This window comes from Maniola jurtina, chromosome 21, assembly GCF_905333055.1.
Source record: "Maniola jurtina chromosome 21, ilManJurt1.1, whole genome shotgun sequence".
NCBI lineage: Eukaryota > Metazoa > Arthropoda > Insecta > Lepidoptera > Nymphalidae > Maniola > Maniola jurtina.
The window spans coordinates 10,114,232-10,139,694 of record NC_060049.1 but is presented as its reverse complement, the minus strand read 5'-3'; the positions used below and the strand labels follow the sequence as shown (position 1 = coordinate 10,139,694).

General features: G+C 37.0%; 2 protein-coding genes across 5 annotated transcripts in view; one reads left to right on the top strand and one right to left on the bottom strand.

Moving 5' to 3' along the window:
* Positions 1–127: 127 nt before the first annotated feature.
* LOC123876099 lies at positions 128–5,794 on the bottom strand. Its single transcript, XM_045922233.1, has 9 exons — positions 5,551–5,794; positions 4,598–5,463; positions 4,205–4,339; positions 3,417–3,865; positions 2,726–3,108; positions 2,186–2,330; positions 1,807–1,870; positions 1,186–1,247; positions 128–810 (listed from the first exon to the last, which is right to left on the bottom strand). Exons 1-9 carry the CDS (start codon positions 5,778–5,780, stop codon positions 685–687), a joined length of 2,460 nt encoding a protein of 819 aa, XP_045778189.1. The 5' UTR covers positions 5,781–5,794; the 3' UTR covers positions 128–684.
* A 1,055-nt stretch (positions 5,795–6,849) lies between these two features.
* The window catches only part of LOC123876105 (E3 ubiquitin-protein ligase SH3RF1), a 44,640-nt gene continuing 26,026 nt past the window's right edge, over positions 6,850–25,463 (top strand). For all 4 annotated transcript variants that reach the window (XM_045922241.1, XM_045922240.1, XM_045922239.1 and 1 more), the window contains exons 1-6: positions 6,850–7,192; positions 10,585–10,710; positions 22,567–22,737; positions 23,489–23,580; positions 24,164–24,278; positions 25,033–25,132. In XM_045922241.1, coding sequence (XP_045778197.1) covers positions 10,597–10,710; positions 22,567–22,737; positions 23,489–23,580; positions 24,164–24,278; positions 25,033–25,132 — 592 coding nt within the window. In that variant the 5' untranslated portion in view covers positions 6,850–7,192; positions 10,585–10,596. The remainder of the gene's footprint in view (positions 7,193–10,584; positions 10,711–22,566; positions 22,738–23,488; positions 23,581–24,163; positions 24,279–25,032; positions 25,133–25,463) is intronic.

The following is a 25,463-nucleotide window of genomic DNA, read 5'->3' as shown; positions in this document are numbered from 1 at the left end:
AAACGGTTGGATAACGATTGGACCATAGATAGAAGAATACTTCGGCATAGAGAACGGAAGCTGCGCGGTTTTTTCAAAAATCATTATTGAAAGAACCAAAGATTCAAAAAGATTAAATAAAATTACATTGCGAGTTTACATTGCTTTTATTGTACCTTTATTATAATATAATCCTGAATCATACAAGATAATTATTTATCATGATATAAACGCCGACTGAATATTACACTAATGGACAAGAGCCCGCGAGGGCTAGACCTTCGTTATTTTATAATATCTGAAAGTCCTGCGCATTGTCTCCAACAAAGGGAGGAACGATCAGCGATTATGAACATAGTGATTACATACTCTTTCATTATGAAGTTTAGATCATGGTGGCTTTGGCAGCATAAAAATCCGTCAACCATGATCCAAACTTCATAGTCACTGAGCGTTGAGACAATACGCAGAGAAACTTTCAGCTTTTATATAAAATAACGAAGGGCCTTCGCGGGCTCTCTCTATAATGTGATTTAACTGTATCATAGGTTATAACTGCAGTCACAAATCTGCAACTATAGTATTATTTAGTTACTACCTCTCTGTAGTAATTGATTTTTTACAGATTATTTTGACACTTATCTGATAATTGTATATCACATTTTAATTATTACAGCTAATACTATACTGGGTCTACAATTTTTTTTAATTTCTTGGCAAAGGCACCACTCTGATAGAGTTTCCCTGTGTATCCGTGTTTAGTGTGAGACCCATTTCCTGTAATAATTCATTGTCTATGGGCCCTTGGAGAGTCATTTTGGAGATTACCTCCTGAAAACAAAAAAAAAAACACTTAGGTAAATTTATAAAACTGAACCAATTTTGACAGGTACTTTAAGAGCACTACTTCTCACAGAACAAGAAGGGTTAAAAGCCATAGTCCACCATGCTGATCAACTGCAGAGTTCACACATCTTCAAGAACATTATGGAGAACTCTTGATGAAGATTTCCCTTGTTTTCCTACAGGGTTAAGCAGCAAGTGATATGTAATTGCTTAAAACACACACAACTCCCAACGTTCCTAGTTATAACGGCAATTATAAAGACCCCAGATCCCCGAATAAGAAGCCGAAATCGGCGATAAGAATACGATAGGTGTATATTACTTTAGTTCAATGAATATTTTAAAATAAAACCTACGTACCTGGTTTTCAGGACAGTTTTCACAGAGATTTCTTACAGCGAAGATTACCCATTGCATTATTACTGTTATTCTATAAGGAAAGTTTCTTTGGATTTTATTTTGAATAGTTTTATAACAGGATTGTACAAGAATATCTACCAGGCTGGCCATGTGTGGATTGGCAGACTTCACACACCATTGTGAATTATGGATAACTCTTAGACATGCACGTTTCCTCGCGATGTGTTCCTTTCACCGTTAAAGCAAGTAATATTTGATGACTTAATAAAATAAACTTAAACGCACATAACTCCGAAATGTTAGACGTGCGTGCCCGAAATCTAAGCCCCAACCATCGATTAGGAGGCGGACGTCCTAACCACTATTATGAGGTTAATATTACTATTATTTTTAATTCATATCTCTTTACTGCAATCTCACCTGGTGGTAAATGACAATGCAATGACAAGGGGCATGGAAGTTTCATTAAACCCACACCCCTTTTGTCTCTACACCCATCACGGCTTAGTCGGTAGGGTGGTAACTAGCCACGGCCGAAGCCGATCACTAGATCAGACCAGAGAAAATTAGAAATTATAAAAATCCAAATTTCAAAAATTAAGTAGTAAATTCAAAGGATACAAGGATTGCGCGCATCGATGTTGCAACAGTCGAGCAGTACCGGGATAACCTCCAGCTCTCGCATCTGAAATGAAACACATCTTAATTAGTTTCAATATCAACAGCTTGTCCCACCGACGACGATAAGCGAGCAACGAGAAGCGAGTATGGAGTTAAATAGTTTTGTAGTTGGGCTATGAGCGAGTGCAACGGGCGATTATTCGCGCCGGTCGCTCAGATAGATGGCCGAGAAATACATTTATTCCTGCGTAAACTGCGCGAGTGTTTTGACCAACAAGAGATGGTCGCAAAGCGAGATTTCTTTGATAGCTAGCGTAGAGAGAGTTCTTGCTGACAATAAAAATGACTGCTTCAACCTGCGCGTGTATGGCGCCCTCACCTGTCTCTTGTTCTCCTGGTTCTTCCAGCACAGGTTAGCGAGAGTCCTGACGAGGGACGCCTTGAACCCGAAGGCTACGTGCCTCTCCACTGTCTCCACACTCGTCACAGTTTTCTTGGGCGTCGTCATGTCTATCGCTCCTAATCTAGAAGAAAAACTAAAAGTCACAACTTTCCACATATTTTGATCTATAGTATAGTAGTAGTAGTATAGTAACTACATTTTTTTTTATTAAGTACTAAATATTTACACTAAGCAAATTGAATAATATTTCTCCACATTAGAATATTATTACATTGCAAATTTTTATTTAACTTCTAGGGCCGCCAGTTGCGGTAATAGCCTGCTCCATTATTTGCCATGAATAATAATAATGAGACCCTTATTACAATGTCATAAAGTGCAATTCGGCTCGCACAGCATTGCTGCCTAAAATATAACAAATGCCTCTCTTTCTATCTCTCTCTCTTTTATGAGATCGAAGGGGATCGGGAGCCGGCGGCGGGCGGCTCGCGCCACTGACACTAGACATGTCCTTACCTTGATTTTTGACTTTCCGGCGAATCAATCTTCACCAAAGGCACTTTGTTAGCAATATTTTCCTCTGATATCTTTACTTCTTTAACCGGCTCAGCTTTCTTCTCGACATTACTATCAACTCTTGCCTTTTCAGACGAAATTCCTAATATTTTCTGCAACTGTTCGCTCAAATCGAAATCTGTTGATAGGTTTTGACTTTTTTTGACCTCTTTGGGAGTGTCTGGGGATTGTTTTTGCGACTCTGTTTCTTGTTGCAGTTCCGCTAGAGGGGGCGATATTTCGCTTGGCGATGCTTTAACTTCTTTGGTTTCAGCTTTGGGTACATGGATTTCTGTTGGGGGATCGTTTGGTGAAGAATCCTGAGAATCTGTTCTGCTGGTTTCCTGTCAAGCCAAAGTAATTGTTTTTTGTTAATAGTGCACATATTTGTGTCTTCTGAGACACTTCTGTGTCTTCTGACACATTTCTGTATTTCCTGACGCAGAAGTGTGTCAGAAGACACCGCTCTTCCATAATATCAGCATTACCATTAATAGGTAGCATATGCGTGTGCGTTAGTAAGTGTATGTCTCTGAAATAATAAAAGCTAATTTCTATGCCTTATCAATAAATCCAACCTTATTGACCAAATGGTTGTCCCTTTTGCTAATTAATTAATAGTAATCAATGTATTACTTTAATATCTACATACCTGTAATTCAAGTCTAGGCTGTAGCCCCACAGGAATAACCTCCGCTATGGTATTCATACTGCCCGTCGGTGACTGAGCATCAATTATCAACGGAGGCTCATTATCATCACCAATATCAATCTTATGTTCAAGACTGATCCTTCTTGTCGGTAACTGAACACGATCATCACCTTTGGGAACCGAGCTGCTCCTTTTGAAGGCAACTTTGGTTAAGTCACTGTCCACTTTAGTGTTGGAAGTCCCTTCCGAGGAGCTTCTTATGTTTTTGTCGTGCATGTCAAATTTTAAAGGCATGTTTTCTAACGGGTTAAAGTTGTCTAGCTTGTCGATGTATGGTGGGTTGTCGTTGCATTCAAAGTATTGCTCACTGCTCTCTGATTCAGTGCATTCGGATGTTGTTTCGTTGCATGAGAGCATGTTATCGGCTGAGTCGTTTTTGCAGAGTGGATCTAGAATTATTTTGATAAATTATTATTAGCATAGTAGTGACATAGTCTGACTTCGCATGTGTGACTATTCCAACTTAATTCATAATTTATACTGGTAGCTCATTTTCAATTTCTAAGTTAAAACATTACATAATCCAAAGCACATTTGAGATGTTTTACCAATGATTCAGTTAAGATAAAAGAAAGGTGCAAGCTAAACTTTCATACAAAATTCAGCATTGTCCTTTCAACTTTACAGCTCATATATACTTAGTTTACTTTCAAAATGGCTATGATACACAGACTGGATAAAACTATGAGAGTTCTTTATTTTACAACAGAACCCTAAAAAACACTTACGTTCAGGTGGAATGTTAACTGCTGGCATGTCTTCATCATTGACCAGTTGTTTGCCCGTGGCTGCATACAACTTGTTGATAGATGAGAAAAAGTTGTTGCTTTCCTTGCCCAGCTTGTGTATTGCACGCAAGAGAACTGAAATATAATGTAGTTATTAGGTTTAATATTAAGGAGAAAGAAAAGAAAAACTGCGAACCATTCATTTGAAGACTACCTTTTCCTATCTATATATTTTCCTGGTTAGCTTATATCTGTCTTAGACTTAAAGAACAAAATAGCAAAAACAATACCTGAGAGGAAATGTGAAGAGAGGATAACGTGAGGCTAATTGAAACCTAAGCATTATAAATAGTAAAGTAGCTTTTAAAAAAGTTAAGAAAAAGTTATACTTACAAGCACAATTAATAAACAAAGACGTATCACTTTGCAAGCAGTCCATATAGGCATCCATACTAGATGCTGTTGCTATGATTTCCAACAGGAACACTACTTCTTGTGGTTCTATAGTATTTACATACTTATCAACAGTCTTCAATATACAGTCTGATTTACTTTTGAACTCATGTGCCATGAACTTAACAAAATTGACTGATACATTTATGTCCTGTGTTTCTGTAGACATTAATATGTTATATGCCAAATTTAATACCAGCATACGGCAATCAGGGTCCAATTTTGAATATAACTTCTCTATATATGTATTCTCAACGCCGATTAGATATTCAATAATCAAATGAGGGTATTCTGAGTTACCATTGATATACATGTAAGCTAGAGAGTTTAGAAGTGCAACATCGTCTGGCAAAACGTTCGGCTGACCTAATAATATGTTGTAGATAATCATAGCCGCGGCTGTAGCAATCTTTTCATTTTGTCCGATTAATGAATTAAGGATTATTGTATCAAATTTGTTCCAGATCATTATCTGATTGAAAGGATTGTTAACTACTAAATTTCCTAATGTTTGTATCAGTATTGTCATGCACGATTCGTATTTCTTCTGTAGTTCTTCGTTTATTATATCGACGCTTGGATGCTGGAATTCTGTAGCTAAAATCAACATGGAGTCTAGTATGGACAGTTCTTTAGATATGTATGTCTGCATTTTGGTTCCCGCTGCAGCACAGGAGCGAACCAGACGCAAGCATTGCTCCGCTACGGCTAATGTACTGCGATTGTAAGAGGCTTGTTCGACGTCCAGCCGCATTATATGTAGCACTTCGGCTATGAGACGTAAAGTATATTCTGATGCTTTTTTACTAGAAAATTAAAACAAAGCCCCATTAGACCTTTGCGTCGAAATTTAAAATAGAAATACTTAATAAAAACAATAAAAGCATGCTCACGGCCGCAATCTACCGGTCTCAGCGTCTCGGGAAAGCTGCGCCTCTGCGCGCAGCATCTCCTCCACGGCATCCCATTCTCCGGTCTCTAATTGGAAATTTATAAGTTTGGCGTCCAGTAGAATCTCCTCCGCAAACCACACACTTTTATCTCGTGACATATTTCTAAATATTAGAATTGAAGCACTGAAGACATAATTTTTGATTTTTCTGAAAATTGGCGAATCTGACATTTCACATTTGATGTCATGTCATGGTCATGTTGACATCTCACGTCACTATATAAGTGTTCCCATGTACGATATTGATTTTAGCCATGAATTTGTCTAAAATATAATTAACAGATTGGTCGAGCGCCCTCCATACATAGGTAGGTAATTGAAGCAAATAGGTATCGAAGCGGCGCCGCTCCTCTTTGATAAAGATTATCAAATTTGAGATATTACCCTAGTTTTTCTAAGAATACGCCCTAAATTAAATTACGTATCCCAGCTGTCAAAATAAAAAAACCCTATAAGTCGTTGATACTATTAGTCGATTCCCTTAAGCAGCAATCGTACCTTAAAATAAGGTAAAACCCCTTTACTAAAAACACTGAACCTAACTTGTCAGTTGTCATTGTCAATCAGTCAATATACCACAGAGATATACAGAAACATAAATTGAATAAAATTAGGAATGCGAAAAAATATTTTGTTTGTACGTCTGTCATTTTACTGTTTTGAAAACTTTAGCCACAGAATCAATAAGCAAGCAAATAAATTATTACTATGAAAATTAATTAAAAATTACGTTATGTACTCAAAAGATTAGAACTCAGAGCTTAGAGTGACATTAAAAAAAAGTAGAGACAAGTGCGAGTGGAAATTTGTTATGAGGGTTCAGTACTTTTTCTTCTCTCTCTTGATTATCCGTTTGCAACGAACTAAGACCTCGCGTTTTATAATATGAGTTCTACCCATTTGCTTTGTACTTTGTAAACTGTCCAAAACTATACTTCAAGAGTCAAAACATCATTATTAATTTTAAATTGTTATCGTGTAATAATTTTATTTTTATTAGATAATTGACTGAAGTATTTGTTAGCCTTGATTATCAGTGCACTTCGTCAGTCTCAAGTAGGTAGGTAGCTTAAACTTGAAACCTTGAAAGTTGAAGGAGACACTAAGGAGTGCACTTTAATGGAGGGATCAGGATTAATTTGTTGCAAAGTCCAATACAAGCATCATACTTTTGGTGCTTTAATTTACGGAACCTTAAAAATGCATGTTCCCGCCTCCGCCTCACCTGTCGCCGCGCCTGTGGCCTGTGTCGACTCGTTCGACAGCGTTCGACATTCGGTCGAAATTCGAACGAATGAATAAAAGGAGCAAGCGGTGAGAATGGCATTTGTGCGTGAAATTGTTTTAGTTTTTTGTGTGAACAAGTGAATTTTTCTCACAATATTACCCTCTCGGTTGTGCTCCCGTATTTGTTTAGTGTTTAAGTAATAAAACATCCCATAAAGTGCCGCCACAGTGATGTGAAGTGATAAAAGCTTGTCTTTTAATAATGTTAAGTGACTGGGGTGGTAACTGGTGACCACGGATTTTGTTGCTGTTACAATGGACCGACTTCCCGCTAACGAAGGAATTTAAAACATACGGTGAGTCATCGGCGTTCCTGAGATACATCGCACTCGCTAAAAGATGCATTTCTTGATATAAATAGTTGACATGCAACTAATAAACTCGGCTCGCGTGTGCATGTTCGCTTACAAAATTTCGACACTGAACAGTGTTCGGAATTTAAATTGTTTTTCCATTTCTGTATTCGACTTTCAAAATTAAAATTCCATAACACTTCCCATTTTCGGGCATTTCAAATTCCGATGAAAGTAAACAACTTTTATACTAAATACCTACTTGGAACGCTGGCAGCTGTCCAAGTTTTGATTTCTGTAGATTGTCTCGCCTTTTAAAATCGTAACAGGTTGTTAAATTTTATAGTAACAGATACTTAAACTGTTCAGGGTAAAATGATACTCTTGCAACATCTTGCATAGTTTCTTGAGCAATCCTTTGAATAAGTCCATTAAGTCAGTAATTACCAAGTGATGGGCTATGGACTGGTTGGGGCAAATCATCATTATCATCAGCCCATTGCCGGCCCACTATAGACCACAGATCTCTCAGCATGAAAAGGGTTTAAAGACGTAGTCCACCACACCAGCTAATTTTGGATTGGCAGAGTACACATCTTTGAGAACATTTATTGAGAACTCTCAGGCACACAGGTTACAATTGTTTCCTTCACCATTAAAGCAAATCATATTTAATCACTGATATTTAACACAATAATTCTGAATAGTTAGAGATGCATGCCCGGGTTGAACCCCAAACCCCAAATTGGAGGTACAAATCTGAACCAGTAGGCTACCACTGTTTCACTATGTTAGGCTATGGACAAATACAAGTCATAGGAAGCTTGTTGGGCTCAATATTCAAATTCAAAATATTTTTATTCAGTTAGACTTTTACAAGTACTTTTGAATCATCAAAACTCAAAAGCATCTACAGCTGGTTTGGAATGCCTTGCTCAAGATACCTCATACTACTATAATATTTAAAGGGTCATGAGTCATGACCCCTAGAATTAACTGCGACTGTCTGCCACTCATTCATTATTGGCTTAAATAAAGTTTTAACAATAAAATATGTGAGATAAGATACCTTGACCTGTAAAACATGTTTATCTGTTCTAAGATTAAGTCCTTCTTATCCTTATTCAAAGGTCCTCATTCGGGAGATACCCCTTTCAAGCCTAATCAATTAGGTTTACTGCTCAATAATCTTTAATGATCTAGATCAATAAAAAGTAAAAACCAGAAATCTCTTGTCTATTAAGCTAAAGTTCTGTTAAAATACAGATGATAATGTTTATTTATAACTTGAAGTGCAACAAATCATAATTTATTATTTATTTAAGTACCTACTTTCTTACGTATTTATGACTCATTATAAATTATAAACAATAATAAATAAATAAATTTATTGACATTATATTTCAATAAAGATAAGAGGAGTTCAATCAGCTGTTATAGACAACAACATATGTATTACAAAACTTGCTATTATGGCATTGCAATATTGTTATTATTTATTTATTTTGTATTATATGAAAAACTTAAAGAGTAAGCCATTGAAAGGACATAGGCAAGGATAAAGTTAAAAGTATCTACTGTGCTTTTTCAAGGTTTTTTAGAGTTCCGTACCTCAAAAGAAAAAACAGAACCCTTATAGGATCACTTTGTTGTCTGTCCGTCTGTCATGTTTGTCAAGAAAACCTATAGGTACGTTCCGTTGACCTAGAATCATGAAATTTAGCAGGTAGGTATGTCTTATAGCACAAGTAAAGGAAAAATCCGAAAACTGTGAATTTGTGGTTACATCACAAAAAAAAAATTAAAATGTGTCCATGAACAAGTAATTAGTATTTTCAATTTTCAAATTAAGATAACTATACCAAGTGGAGTATCATATGAAAGGGCTTTACCTGTACATTCTAAAACAGATTCTTATTTATTTTTATGCATAATAGTCTTTGATTTATCATGCAAAATGTGGAAAAAAACCTGAGTACAGAACCCTCGGTGCGCGAGTCTGTCTCACACTTGGCCTGTTTTAATAAACCTAAACCCACTCATAAGAATGGAGGAATCAGCTCCTTAGTCCAAATAAGTGCACCTAAGATACCATAGCTAATCTTAGAGTCTATAGTATCAAGTGCCCGGTAAAACCAGCTGTGGTTTTTGTGGCGCTGAATGTAACAAAAAAAAAGTATTAGCTTTGACTCGTCTCCACTCTGACTGTGTGCATTGTGCCAAGCAAATCAATTATTGGAAGCATTGCAATATTGCATCAGTGTTTTGTAATAGGGTGCAGGTAATATGTCAGTATGCAACTCAATTTAAAGATAACTATGTCACAGTGGGTCTATTGAATATAGGTAGTTGTTGAGTTCACTTTGATGATATTATGCCATTGACACATACAGTTTATATTGACTGTTGCAATACATGTGCTATAAGATCTACCTTTCTGCCAAACATGATTCTAGGCCAACGGGAAGTACCCTATAGGTTTCTTGACAGGCACAATAGACAGACAGATGGACAATGAAGTGATCCTATGAGGGTTCCTTTTTTTCTTTTGAGGTACGGAACCCTAAAAATGGCTGCCATGAAATAAAATTAAAAAGTGCCATTTCTTGTATGATGATACGGAATCCTTCGTGTGCGAGTCCGACTCGCTCTTGACCGATTTTTGTCATTTAAACTCCAGTTAAGAAGGTGCGCTTTAAAAATCAATAGAGTCAATAATACAGTTTAAAGATAAATATTAACTGACCCGTGAAGTAATTAATTCAGCTCACAGAAGTGGGAGCAATATTTTCGTAGAACAAAAGCATTGTTATGAAAACCACCGCCGCAAACAATGTGCACCAATAGTGATACAATGCGTGATACACATCTGAAGAGATTTGTATAGATTTATAAAGCAATGATAATAGTTTATAATTTTATACCTATTCAACTACTTATTGAAGTGGATCCATATTCCATACTTAATATTATAATACGAAAGTGCACGGTCCATCCATTTGTCAGCTTCCAAGTTGCAACCCAGGGATGGACTTAGGTTACTTTTTATCTCGAAAAATCAAAGTTTCCACGGGCTCATACTGGTGGTGGTGGACTGTGACCAAACCCTTCTCATTTCAAGAGGAGACCTGTGCTCAGTAGTGAGCTGACGATGGAATGATCTTTGTTTTAATTCCTAGACTAGTCTGTTTAAAAAAATAGTTGTATAGCAAGCACTAGTGCATGGCTACAATCAGACCTGCTGGCGCGCTTGTCTAGAAGATGCCTATATGCTCCTATTCACTCTTGACTCCAATATTTTACTGTTATACTGACGCCGGAAGGGTGTTCCATATCCTTGCGGTTCTTATTAAAAACGAGGATCTGAGATGATCATGATGATGATTAATTTTCAGGGGCCGACCGGAATGGATGAGGGTCTACTAAATGACCTACTGGAGTGCTCAGTGTGCCTGGAGCGGCTCGACACTTCCTCCAGGGTGCTGCCGTGTCAGCATACCTTCTGTTTGAAATGCCTCAAGGTAAGCCTAAGCGCCAAATTATTATAAGACTTATAAGAGTTTTAGACAAATTGTAGACATAATGAGTTGATAAGGGAAACGTTTAAGGTTGCATCAATGTAAGAAAATTTAAATAGAGTAGGCTTAGATGGTACCGGTACATCATGCCAAGAAGTGATGAAAGAAAGTGCTGAATATCTCTACCAAATCACGAGGGAGAGGAAGACCCCCAGCCACATGGTGGTCCTATGTTGAGAGGGACGTGAAGCTTTTAACTTCTCGCCAATGACAACCCAAGACAAAAAGTCCTGGTACCCCAAATGAAATGGGACAAGGGTAAGAGAAAGAAGTTAAAAGAAAAACATCATTGATCCCTCTTATCAGTATCACTGATCACGGTTATGTGGCTTTTCTACCTTCTCAACTTCTTCTACCCCTTGCGCGAACGTCGTTCAATTGATCTGAATTCTAGATTTAAGGGTGTAGACTGGTGCAGGCCGGTCCAACGGCTCCAAAGTTTGGACTCCAAAACTATTCACTATTCCTTAGACTTAGATCTTTAGAGTGTAGCGTAGGTACCGGAGCCATAACTCTGTCTCGTTTTAACTCTTACTAAAGTCTGAGCAAAGTCAAAATACGCTCTACAGATCTCAGCCTTAGTTTTTCAAAATAATGACCCTAGGACCCTTAGAAATAAGCCATTCTTATCGTAATGATTTTAGAAGTAAAACACGTATTATCTTTAATGTTATAAACAATGTAAATTAAAAATTTATAACACCCCCGACAAGTGAAGGTTACAGTTACTAGATAAGAGCTGATAACTTTCAAACGGCTGAACCGATTTTCTTGAATTATAGCTAAGAACACTCTCGATCAAGCCACCTTTTAAACAAAAAAAAACTAAATTAAAATCGGTTCATTCGTTTAGAAGCTACGATGCCACAGACAGATACACAGATACACACGTCAAACTTATAACACCCCTCTTTTGGGGTCGGGGGTTAAAAAGAATCGGTACTGTTAAATAAATTAAAGAATGTCATACAAATAATGATACCTAAATAAATTACTTAGGAGGACACGTCATGAGTCACGAGTCAATCGAGATGACTCAAAGCAAATGCCGTTTAGATTAGACCAAGCAATAAACTAGTGTTTATTTACAATGCCCGGAGGATGGGCCTGTTAACTGAGGACGTCAGGTACACTCGGCAACTAAAACTTCGGGTATCGAAATTTAATATAAAAAAACTGGCCAAGTGCGAGTCAGACTCGCGCGCTGAGGGTTCCGTACTCGGTTATTTTTTCCAACATTTTGCACGATAAATCAAAAACTATTTATACATAAAAATAAATAAAAATCTGTTTTAGAATATACAGGTAAAGCCCTTTCATATGATACCCCATTTGGTATAGTTATCTTACTTTGAAAATTGAAACACGTTTTAATTTTTTTTTAATGATGTAACCACAAATTCGCGGTTTACAGATTTATTCCTGTACTTGTGCTATAAGACCTACCTACCTGCCGAATTTCATGATCCTAGGTCAACGGGAAGTACCCTATAGGTTTCTTGACAGATAGACAGACAGACAACAAAGTGATCCTATGAGGGTTCCATTTTTCCTTTTGAGGTACGGAACCCTAAAAAAACATCTAGATACTAATATTATAAAGTGGTAACTCTATGACAAGTTAATTCTGAAAGATTGAACGATACCACATGCCGAATATAATTTCAATATACCTTTGTAGAAAACAGCCAGTTTTGGAAAGTGAAATTACGTCCATACCTTTATAATTAACTGAGTAGGTATTTCTGGGAAACGCTGAGCCGGTCGATTATAAACTGTTCCAAGACTTCGTTCGAATTCACAACGTCAATTCCACGATACATGTGGAATTCGATAAGTAATAACTGCCCATGGCCAGTTAGTTATATGTTGTAAGTAGCTATTTCCCACGATTTCGCCCGCTTGGATCAAGGTTTTCTAAGGATCCCGTGGGAATTTCTCAAATTTGTTTCTTAATGGCCTAGTAAGTTATAAAGAGAATGTACATAAAAAAATTCAAAATTCTGGAGAGTTCAAGACCCCAGATGTTTGAGCTGTATATTAACATGTCAGTCAGTTTGCTCTTTTATAAATACACAAAACACAAAAAAATCATATAAATACAATAAAAAAAACCACTGCGTTATTATATCTTGTAGTAGATGATTCCCGCGACTCGGTCCACTTGGATTTTGCCTGTTTAAAATCTTGCGGGAACACTTTGATTTTCCGGGACAAAATGAAGCATTTTGTATAATTTATACGTCCCCGAGATTTAATGTAAACTTTTTCTGTATCTGTACCTACCAAACACCAAATCAGTTAAACAGATGGACCGTGAAAAAGTAACAGACGGATAGACACACTTTCGTATGTATAATACATATTAGTAGATTAGTATGGGTATGGATGATCGGCCAATCCTAATTAGTTAGCTAAAATATTATAGGTGTATATTTATTGTTCACGACTGTACTTGGTATAGTAGACTGTTTATACTATCCGCCCCAATTTGGTAGGAGACGAGACCCTGCTGTTTTAATATTCCATAGCAGGTAATCGAGTAACGCGCCTAGATGAGGGCATTGTTATTAAGAGCCCACCCATCACCCATGGCTGGTTATATGCGTACAGGTTTAGTACTGCCGTAGTCTAAACATACAATGTGACGTTCGCAATCATCTTTAAGGTGAACGCACACTTATCCAAAACCTCATCGTCGAAATCTCATGAAACCACGCACACTTCCGATTTCGACGATTCGACGCGGGGAAGTGAGATTTCATACACAGAATTCTAAAATTCGTTTCGTTCAACTCGTTCGACGCGTTCGGCTCGGATAAGTGTGTGTTCACCTTTAATCGTCATTATCAAGGTCATCGCTCACTACACTTCTCTCTTCAGAATAAGAGGGGTTTGGCCAGACTCCTACGCTGGCCGAGTACGGATTGGCAGACTTTACAATCCGAGAACATGATGGAGAACTCATGCATGCAGGTTCCGTCAAATGCTTTCCTTCGTCATTAAAGCAAGTGATATTTATGGGCTTAATAAGCACATAACTCCGAAGAGCTAGACATGCGTCCTCGGGATCGAACCACGGACCCCCAAATAGAAGGCTAACGTCTTCTTCTTCTCTCTGGGCTAGTTTCCGTACTTAAACGTTTCCGTCTGTTGTGCGTGCGTTGCCCCTCCCCGCCGAAGTCTTCACTCCAGCCATCCAAGCTCGCTCCAGAAGCCGAGTAGACCGCCCAGGTTGCCGAGGGTTTCATAGAGACGCTCTAGAGACTAACGCGTGGCCCGATTATTATTTATTAACAAGTGAACTACGCTTTTAGGCATTTACAAAATAAATGCGAAGTTTACCAACTTTATTAATAAAGCCGAAGATGAATAATACATCAGTTTTTAAATTACTTCAGTTCTCGAGCAGAGCGAGTTAATTGACTGGGCTTTATTTTTGGAGATTTTCCAAGTTTCGCCAGGTACCGCACTTACGGGTACGAACAATAACTAGCCAGTTATACTTTATTCAGGTTACTTTAAAGTTTAAATATGTTTTCTAAAGCCAATTTTAAGTCAGCCTTTCCCTTTTCTCTCTAGATACGGAACCTAAAAAAACCGACCAAGTGCTAGTCAGACTCGCGCATCGAGGGTTCCGTACTCGGGTTTTTTTTCCGACATTTTGCAAGATAAATCAAAAACTATTATGCATAAAAAACTGTTTTAAAATGTACAGGTAAAGCCATTTCATATGATACCCCACTTGGTAAAGTTATCTTACTTATACCCCAGTATCAATTCATGACTCGTCTTTGAGGATAGATTGACTTAAATGACGTCTAGTTATAGCAATTGTAGCGCCCACGCGAAATCATTCACTTTCATAACTAGTATAGTTACATACAACTGTTGAAAAAGGAACTCTGATCATTTACCTGCGTAGTGGATAATTTAAGAGTGCAGCGCGACGAGTGACGAGGTCTATTCGGCCGCGCAATTGGTTCGTCTCTTACCTCGCGATAGGAAGTTAAATTGTTCCTCAACTATCGCCCTAAAGGTCTCTTTGCATGACATCAATCACTACAACATGGTTCAATTTATCTGCAGTGCTAAAAGTTTGCGAAGTAAAGCGCAACGCACACACGTTGAATGGAGCCGAAGACAGACAGACAACAAAGTGATTCTATAAGGGTTCCGTTTTTTAAGGGAACCCTAAAAATACAAATAAATCGTGCATTATTCTTAAACAAGTCGCATATGGAATGGTCTGAGAGCATTATTAGTTATTACTCAGGAAAACCCCAAAGGAATTCGATACATTACAAAGAGACTTGCTTAGCTATTTAATATCTGGCATGAAAAACCTAAAAATAAAGGTGCACAACTATTTTTAGCATAAATGTCTATCTTTATAAATGGGTGAAGCATTTGAAGGCCTCGCGTTTTGGCAAAGGCCTCGGTCATTCGTCCACTGGGACTAGGTCGGACCTAGTCGGCCGTTGTCTAACAAAAACCAGAGAGATGATAATTGTGGAGAAGCAAATCTCATACAACATTACCAAGTGACAAGAGACATTAATTCTGTTTTGTGACATACATACATTCACACATACACACAATAAACTTACACATTACACAATAACAAACTTTCGCCTTTATAATATTAGTTACTAGAGGATGCCCGCGACTTCGTCCGCGAAGATTTAGTTTTAAAAAGATCCCGTGGGAACTGTTTGATTTTCCGGTATATCTATACTTCTATACTAATATTATAAAGAGGAAACCTTTGTATTTTTGTATTTTAGAATTTTTGTATTTTTGTATATTTGTATTGAATAGGCTCAAAAACTACTGGACTGATTTCAAAATTTCTTTTACCATTACTTAGAGGAATTCTTCCGAATCCGTATAGGCTATATTTTATCCCGGAAAATAGATAGGATTTTTCGTGGTAGCGAAAATTGTGGAGTAAGGCGTCGAAAAAACTGCCGTACGTTAACGATTCTCGCGAACGCTGCCTAAATGGTTAGAGATGTATGGTTGACTTCTATAGAAAAGTTGTAGAACTCAATAATGCCTACAAAAAAGTCCGCGATAGTATAAACCAAACATTTATATTTTAGCCATTATAACTTTTCCATAGAATAAAAGTAATTCACCCGTGCGAAGCCGGGGCGGGTCGCTAGTTTCGATATAAAGTTGCCTATGTCAATTACAGGGACGCAAGCTACCTCGGTACCAAACATACAAATCGATTAAGCGGATGGGTTTTTTGGGAATCCCGTGGGAACTCTTTGATTTTCCTGGATAAAAAGTAGCTTATGTGCGTCCCCGGGATATAAGCTAACCCTGTACCAAATTAAATGTATGTTAAACTGTTGGGCCGTGAAAAGATAGTAGACCGACAGACAGACAGACTTTCGCATTTATAATATTAGTATGGATTAAGTTATTTTTTCGACTGCCTGCTCTAGTAATAATATCATCTCTCTGCAAAAACGGTTGGCCTTTTGTTTTTTACGCCAATTGTCTTGCGAGTGATCGCAGACAGGCAGATATACCTGTGTAGGGCGAGGACAGGTTCTAGTGGGCGCAAAAAATTGATAAACCACGGAATACAGTCCTATTGGTTGAAATTAACGATCGAAAACGAGTATTTTTATATTTTAACATTTTTTAGTTACTCTGTATTTAACGAAACCAATAAGAACTCTGTCATTATCATCATCATCATCAACCGATAGAGGTCGATAGCTAGACATAGGTCTCTTGTAGGGCCCTCCATATAACACGCTCTTGCACCCGCCTGAATACATCGTCCAAAGTAAGATAACCTACCTGCCAAATTTCATGATTCTATAGGTAGGTAGGTAGGTCTGATAGGTTTTCTTGACAGACACGACGGACGGACGGACGGACGGACAGACAGACAGACAGACAGACAGGCAACAAAGTGAGGGATAAGGGATCCGTTTTTCCTTTTGAGGTGAGGAACCCTAAAAACTCTTCAGTTTATTTATTTATATAAAATGTCAATAAAATATAATATATTATTCTATATTCGAATTTAAAAATTTATCTTGTGCAAAAGTAGGATAACTAGGATACAGGATGTTACAAAATGACTGTTCTATTTAAATTTTATGCCCATAAGACTTAGATAATTAAACTGATACGCGTTGGACTTTGATTGTATTCTATTCATATGTGAACTAGGTAGATATATAAAATCCATACTAATATTATAAACGCGAAAGCGTGTCACTCTGTGTGAATCTACTTTTTCACACAAATAAATCAATTTGTTTACACAAACTAAAGACATTTAAAGTGAGCAATGAAGTTATTTTTTTTTAATAGTTTCTTATACCTAGGTACTTACTCTATTTACGTGCGAAGTTGTCTCAAAATCCCTAAAATAGAGATTTTTATGGGACGTAACTTCAAAATAAATATAATTTTACTAACATATATTGTTGCAAAGAATATAAAGATAGCAAAGAGAAAGATAATAAAGAGCTAAATCGATATCTGGCTTATATCTGGATATACCAATTTGTCTCAAAACATGAAATACTAAAACCCGAACAATTTGGATTTTTAAAGAACAGCTCTACATCATTAGCTTGTTTTACCCTGACAAAACTAATAACTGAGAGTTTAAACAGGAAGATCCCTGTGGCATGCATTTTCCTCGATATGTCTAAAGCGTTTGATCTCGTTAGTCACAAAATACTTTTAAATAAACTGCTAAATTATGGAATACGGGGAAATGCACACCAATGGCTACAAAGCTACTTAAATGATAGACATCAGTGTGTTCAAATAAACAAAATCTGTGGTAATACAAAACTATTATATTCATCTAATTATAAAATAAATAAATGTGGAGTACCGCAAGGTAGTATCTTGGGACCACTATTATTCCTTTTGTACGCAAATGACCTCCCTGACTCTGTGAAGTACAAATGTGTACAATATGCTGATGATACGACTCTCATAATACAATGTAAAAATAAAGAAAGCTTTGAACAGGAAATTAATGAAAGTCTGGATAATATCGTTCAGTTGATGAGCCAAAATAATTTATCAATAAATGTTAATAAGACGAAATATATACAGTTTCAAACATACAACAGTACTCCCATAAATATTAAAGTCACGTGTAATAATTTAAATATTGAGCATGTAGATCAAACTGTATTCCTTGGTGTGGTAATGGATAAATTTCTAAATTGGAAACTTCATGTAGACACTCTTTGTAAAAAATTAGATCGATTTGTGTACGCTTTATACAAACTTAAGACAGTGACATCCAAAGAAGCAGCTCTATGCGCATATCATGGCTATGTTTCCTCTCTTCTACGTTACGGTCTCATCTTATGGGGCAATTCCGTAGATGTTATAAGAGCTTTTCGGGTTCAGAAAAAATGTATTAGAGCTATATATGGAGCAGAACCCCTACAAACTTGTAAGCCACTTTTTAAAAGCTGCAAAGTATTACCTCTCCCGTGCCTCTATATACTCGAAGTCTCTGTTTTCGTACATAAACACAGAAATTATTTTCCGAGTATGGCTGACACAATATCAAGGTCGAATAGATTTCAAAATAAACTTGTAGTGCCTAGACAAAGAATTAATTTATATCAAAAAAACGTATACTGCATGGCCATACGAGTGTACAATAAGCTACCGGAACGTTTTAAAAAACTCAATATAAGCCATTTTAAATCTAAACTCTTAAAAACCTTGTTGAATAGGTGCTATTACTCGGTAAATGAGTTTTTTGAGGATGATATCAATAACATAGTGTAATATTTTGTCACTTTGTTTTGTCTTTTTCTATTGTAATAACTATAATTAATGAAATTTGAAATAATGCACTTGACTATATTTATAATTAATGAAATTTGAAATTTGACTCTTAATTCTGTTTGACATTAATTTAAATTAATTTTGTTATCTTAAATATTTGCACACTAATAATTTAGTAGAAAGTTAAGGACTCTAATCATAAATTTCCATCTTATTGTACCAACTTTCTCGCAAATAAATTATCTTATCTTATCTTATCTTATCTTACTTTTAGGTTTACAACAATAAAAAAATGATTTATCAATGTATGAAATTGTCTGTAGGGCATCCTTAGGTGAATGTTGAAACTGAAACAGTCATGTGAGAGGTATTAACTCCCTAAAGTGTATAGGGGGTGCTATTTGCGTACAGCTAAAAATACCCTAGCCACTGTTTGTTACTGGGACATTTTAAAATCGATAGCGATTCGAGAGTGACGACAGACGTTGTACTTATACCGTCGCGTCTGAAACATGAGGCAACGTAAACACTAAACAATAAACGAAATCCACGCTATACATAACGATACATCCATACTAATATTATAAATGCGAAACTGTGTCTGTCTGTCTGTCTGTGTGCTACCTTTTCACGGCCCAACAGTTTAACCGATTCTGACGAAATTTGGTACAGGGTTAGCTTATATACCGGGGACGGACATAGATAAAAAGTATTTTATCCCGGAAAATCAAAGAGTTCCCACGGGATTCCTAAAAACCCATCCGCTTAACCGATTTGTATGAAATTTGGTACCTACCTCGGTACCGAATTCCCAGGGCTTGCGTCCCTGTAATTGACATAGGCATTTTATTCCGGAAAATCAAACAGTTCCCACGGAATCTTTAAAAACCTAAATCCACGCGGACGAAGTCGCGGGCATCCTCTAGTAATATTATAAAACATACATGTAGGTACTAATGGTAACCAGTGCAGTCGAAGATGCATTTGACGATTCAAAACTTGCAAAAGTTTAATTGAATAAATAGTACATTACAGTCCAGGCCTGAAATAAAACGATTACTGGCCGAGTCATATCGGAAGGCCGAGGCGAAGCCGAGGACCTCTCAAGCGATTTTGAAAGGACGAGGCGCCAACAGAGTCCTTTTAAACTAAACGAGGTCGGTAATTGCTATTTTTGGGTAATAGCTTTTCATTGCCCATCCGTTTAACCGATTTTGACATTTGCTATAGGAATAACTCGAATCCCGGAGAAGGATCCCGAGATGATTCGTAATACCGTAAATGAAATAGTTCACACGGGATTTTTGAAAAACCTAAATTCACATGGATGAAGTTGGGATAGCTACTTTTCAACGCGGAAAATCAAATAGTTCCCACGGGATTTTTGAAAAACCTAAATTCAGATGGATGAAGTTGGGATAGCTACTTTTCAACGCGGAAAATCAAATAGTTCCCACGGGATTTTTACAATAAAACCTAAGTCCACGTGGATGAAGCGATTAATGTACAAAATAATAAAAAAGAGGAGAATGCAGGTTCGATTCCAAATGAGCCAGTTTGGGAAACTATTCGGTGGTAGAGTTACTTATAAATATGAAAACAGTTTTTCGTCTCTCTTGAAAATAGCAATATATTACTTGTTCGGTATTGTTTTTAACCGACTTCCAAAAAAGGAGGAGGTTCTCAATTCGTCGGAATCTTTTTTTTTTTTTTTATTTTTTTTTTTTTTAATATTTTTTATGTATGTTCCCCGATTACTCAAAGACCCCTGGACCGATTTGGAAATTTTTTTTTTTTGTTTGAAAGGGTATACTGTGCAGGTGGTCCCATATAAATTTGGTGAAGATCTGATGAATATCTTCGGAGATGGAGAACAGAACTCCTCAATAGATAGGAGCAAATTGCTCGCGATCAGTGCAATAGCTTAGTAAACAGTAGGGTTTTAACTGGGCATAGCATATTATCGTACAGTGGGGCCACTAAAAATTGTGAAATAAAAAATTTTCAAAAGAAAAATAAAACCGACTTCAAAAACCACAAACACTAAAAAGTAAAAAATAACTTTTATTTAGCTACACATGTAATGTACCTAGGTATGAAGTCGGGCGAGCTTCACTCTTGGATTTCTAATTTTGTTTTAATATGCTCGCTCGACTTCATACCTAGGTACATTACATGTGTAGCTAAATAAAAGTTATTTTTTACTTTTTAGTGTTTGTGGTTTTTGAAGTCGGTTTTATTTTTTTTGCCGACAGTTAGTAGCATTCGTATGGTCGCAAACAGCCTTTACTTTTAGTGAGAGTTAATTTTTTAGGGTTCCGTACGCGGGATCCTTTTTACCCATCATGAGTAAGATACTACTATTTAGTTGAGAAATAAGGATTTTCCAATTCCAAAACACTCAAGTACGTAACCACGTACCGTCATGACGTTTGATAGATAATAATGCTTATCCCATATCCCTATCCTTTCTAATTTATCGGTAGTTTAGAAGTTTGAGTACCTTGACTCACATTCTAGATAACAAGTGATAAAAGATTAGATATATTTACATGAATTTTTGATCAATAATATACAATACAATCTAGCAATACCTACCTAATTTTGTTTTTTGTTTATTTTCATAAAGTTATGCATCAATTCGCATTGATAGCGAATTGAAGCTAATTTCTATCATATTACATAGTGTATTGACTTCAATACCCATCACGTAGAACACAAATTAATTATTGAAAAAAGAAAAATTTCCAGGAATGCGCGTGAATTCGAAAATTCCCAGTAGAAATTAATGCTTGACATTGTGGAGATGAAGTCAGTATTCTCTGTCACATTTTAGAATTTTGCTTCAATTGGCTGCCAATGTGAATCGACTCTTATTTTTTGAACCCCCGATCCAAAAAGAGGGGTGTTATAAGCCTGACGTGTGTATCTGTGTATCTGTCTGTGGCGTCGTAGCTCCTAAACTAATGAACCGATTTTTATTTAGTTTTTTTTTGTTTGAAAGGTGGCTTGATCGAGAGTGTTCTTAGCTATAATCTAAGAAAATCGGTTCAGCCGTTTGAAAGTTATGACCTCTTTTGTAGTTACTGTAACCTTCACTTGTCGGGGGTGTTATAAATTTTTAATTTACACTTGTTGACTAACTACCCAACTACTTTTAATTCTTGAGAACCTTAAAACTATTAGTATTGGAAGGGATTGGTAGCATTTTCTTTTCTATGAATATTTGACCTATAGCATGGACTTATTGGACCTATAGCAAACGAAACTTTGTTTGCATGTATTGAAAATAGTTGACGTCATTTTTACCTCATGATGATTTTACCATGAATGTGCACTATTTCAGTATTATTCACCACTTACTCAGTTATATTTTTATATATTCCTTTTCTATGGTATTTGCGGTTTAATTGAAGTAAACAAAAAGATTTTTCCAAGAATCCCGCTAGTTAACGAAAATTTTATATTATTTTAGTTTTTATGGCTTTTTTGAAGAGTTTCTTAACTTTCTTAAAAGTTTTTTTTAACGAGTTTGGACCGTTGGTATGGGGGCCTAAATGTGACAAAGTAAAATGAACGCGGCACCTTGTTGGCTGGGCAGCGTGTTGTTACATGTAAATGAGCAAGACAGACTGCAACTTCGCTTCCTACCCTTATTTAGCTTACAAAATCTGTAAGATTTCTCTTGAATTCTTTTGAATTGAGAATCTGTGAAAGATTTTGGAAAATCATCCTGTATCTAAATACATATAAATATCTAACAGAAAAGACTGACTGACTGACCGATCCACCAACACACAGCTCAAACTACTGGAGGGATCAGGCTGCAATTTAGCATCCAGATAGCATGCCAAATTGCAGCCATATTATGATATAGACATCCGCGAAGGGTAAAATAGGGGTTTGAAATATGTGTAGTCCACGCGGACGAAGTCGTGGCCATCTGCTAGTTCTCTAATAATAACAACTGGAGTATTTACAAATTTCCTTGTATCTTTTCAGGTGATAGTAGAATCCCACAAGGAGTTGCGATGTCCCGAGTGCCGAGTGCTGGTGGAAGTGAAGGTGGAGGAGCTGCCTCCGAACGTACTCCTCATGAGGATCCTCGAGGGTATGAAGAACTCTGCGCCCAGGAAGATCAGCGGACCCAGAGTTAGAAGTGGTCACTCACAGGTAAACAAAACACAGGTTGTGTTTCGATGGATCTCCCCATTTCTGATTTGATCATATAAAGAAATTCTAAGTATAGCTCTTAAAGTTACGCGGTCTTAAAAATTCCCCATTTCTGATTTGATCATATAAAGAAATTCTAAGTATAGCTCTCAAAGTTACGCGGTCTTAAAAATTCACATACAAATCTTTGAGTCCCTGTAATTTTAAAACTACATATTTTTAGAAAAAACACCACAGGCACAGATATTAGTTTCTAGAATATGTCTGCAAAATTTAATGGACTTTGGTTGCTTAATATTCAAATGAAATTGGGACTAGTCAGACTCGCGCATCGAGGGTTCTGTTCTCGGGTTATTTCTCCGACATATTGCACAATAAACCAAAAACTATTATGCATAAAAATAAATAAAAATCTGTTTTAGAATGAACGGGTAAAGCCCTTTCATATAATACCCAACTTGTATAGTTATCTAACTTTGAAAACTGAAACACATTTTAATTTTTTTAACGATGTAACCATAAATGCACGGTTTTCGAATTTATTCCTTTACTTGTCCTACAAGACCTACCTACCTGCCAAATTTCATGATTCTAGGTCAACGGGAAGTACCCTATAGGTTTTCTGACGGACACGACGGACGGACGGACAGACAGACAACAAAGTGATCCTATAAGGGTTCCGTTTTTCCTTTTGAGGTACGGAAACCTAAAAATACTCCTAAATAAAACTAAAAGTACTTGTGGTTCACAGACGCAGGCGCAGCTACAGTCTTTGCGTTCGGAAGGCAAGCAGCCCCCGCCGCACGCGCGAGCCATGTACGACTACATATCTAAGGAGCTAGGGTATGTTCTTCTGTCCTGGGTTACTTTACCTTAAGGTCGCCGTCCAGTGCTGGTGACCAGTTATGTGATCAAGGTCTTCAGTCTAACGGCCGTATTCACAGACGTTACTATGAGGTCTCACAGTAAGCTCGAACGCATAGTGTAGGTTCCACCAATCAGATCATTGTAAATTGACGTGATTCAGTCATCTGATTGGTGGAACGGACACTATGTTCAAGCGCACTATGAGGCCTCATAGTAACGTTTGTGAATACGGGTGTTAGTCTCTGCGTTCGGAAAACAGGCAGCCACCGCCGCACGCCGAGTCATATACAACTATAGTTCGCGATATGTCGAGATGGCAATCGGGGTATGAGGCGGGGGGTGTGTGGGGCGTCCCCATCTCGTCGATTGCATCTCGACCTGTCACTAACCATACCATATCTTAGGAGTTAGGGTAATTTCTTCTGTTCTGGGTTTCCTTTCTACACTTAGGTGTAGCACAAAAGACACTGGTTGTCCTACATGGAACACCTAAATAAATTTTTGTTCTTCTTAGTGAGTGTTTTGGGTTAGTGTTTTTAATGTTTCATCTCGTTTTCAGTGACCTCTCCTTCAAAAAAGGTGAGACAGTCATCCTACAGAAAAAGTTAGACCCGTTCTGGTACCATGGCGAGTGTTCTGGTCGGACCGGCATGTTTCCCATCACCTATGTGCAGGTATGTACATGGCACAAAAAATGCATAATCCATTCTAATATTATAAATGTGAAAGTGTGTCTGTCTGTCTGTCGTGACTTCGTTCGATTAGGTTTTTTAAAAATGCAGTGGGAACTCTTTGACTTTCGGGGAAAAAAATTTGCCTATGTCAATTTCCAGGACGCAAGCTACCTCTGAACCGAATTTCATATAAATCGGTTAAACGGATGGACCTTTAAGAATCCCGTGGGAACTCAAAAAGTAGCCAGTGCCCTTCCCCAGGATGTAAGCTGGCTCTGTATCAAATTTCATCAAAACCGGATAAACTATTGGGCCATGAAACGCTAATAGACAGATATTTGCATTTATAATGTTAGTATGGAGGATGAGAGTTTGTCTTCTAAGCATATACATGTGTGATGAGTGGGCAAGGTAGATAGAAATAGTCATAGTCATAGTCATTTATTCTTGATAATATACATTATAAGTCAATCCAATAGTTCAAATTATTTTTATAATAAAATGTCACAATATTTTTTCTTATAAAATAGAATAAAATACAAAATTAAAAACAAAACAATTTTGTCTTCAATCTTTCTAAGTAAGAATTCATTATAACTATAGAAAGACTCCTCGACAAGCCAGCTTTTCATTTTTCGTTTAAAAATGTTTTGCGCATTTCTTATGACGTTTATAATACAACAGGCAGCACTCTCTATGCAAATGATTCCTTGGTGTCCCACAATACCTCACAGATTTTTTAATCACATTTCAGGTGGTAGTACCTTTACCAGTGTCCACTGCACTATGTAAAGCACTGTACGACTTTCGGATGTCAGCGCCCGATGAAGAGGGATGCTTAGCATTTGATAAAGGTATTTTGGAAATTAGTATAATTATCATCATACTGGTAGCTTCTTTTTGCAACAAGTGTAAATTAAAAATTTATAACACCCCCGACAAGTGAAGGTTACAGTAACTAGAAAAGAGCTGATAACTTTCAAACGACTGAACCGATTTTCTTGGATGATAGCTAAAAACACTCGATCAAGCCACCTTTCAAATAAAAAAAACTAAATTAAAATCGGTTCACTAGTTTAGGAGCTACGATGCCACAGACAGATACACACACGTCAAACTTATAACACCCTCTTTTTGGGTCGGGGGTTAAGAAGTTACTTGGCAATGTGCTCGAAAATGAACTTT

Bases quoted from the DNA above. Each gene is read 5' to 3' on its own strand.
- LOC123876099 (XM_045922233.1), bottom strand. From the start codon at position 5,780: ATGTCAGATTCGCCAATTTTCAGAAAAATCAAAAATTATGTCTTCAGT. The intron at 5,464-5,550 runs GTGAGCATGCTT...TTAATTTTCTAG, and splicing joins GAGACCGGTAGATTGCGGCC to TAAAAAAGCATCAGAATATA. The intron at 1,871-2,185 runs GTGAGGGCGCCA...GTTTCATTTCAG, and splicing joins ACCAGGAGAACAAGAGACAG to ATGCGAGAGCTGGAGGTTAT.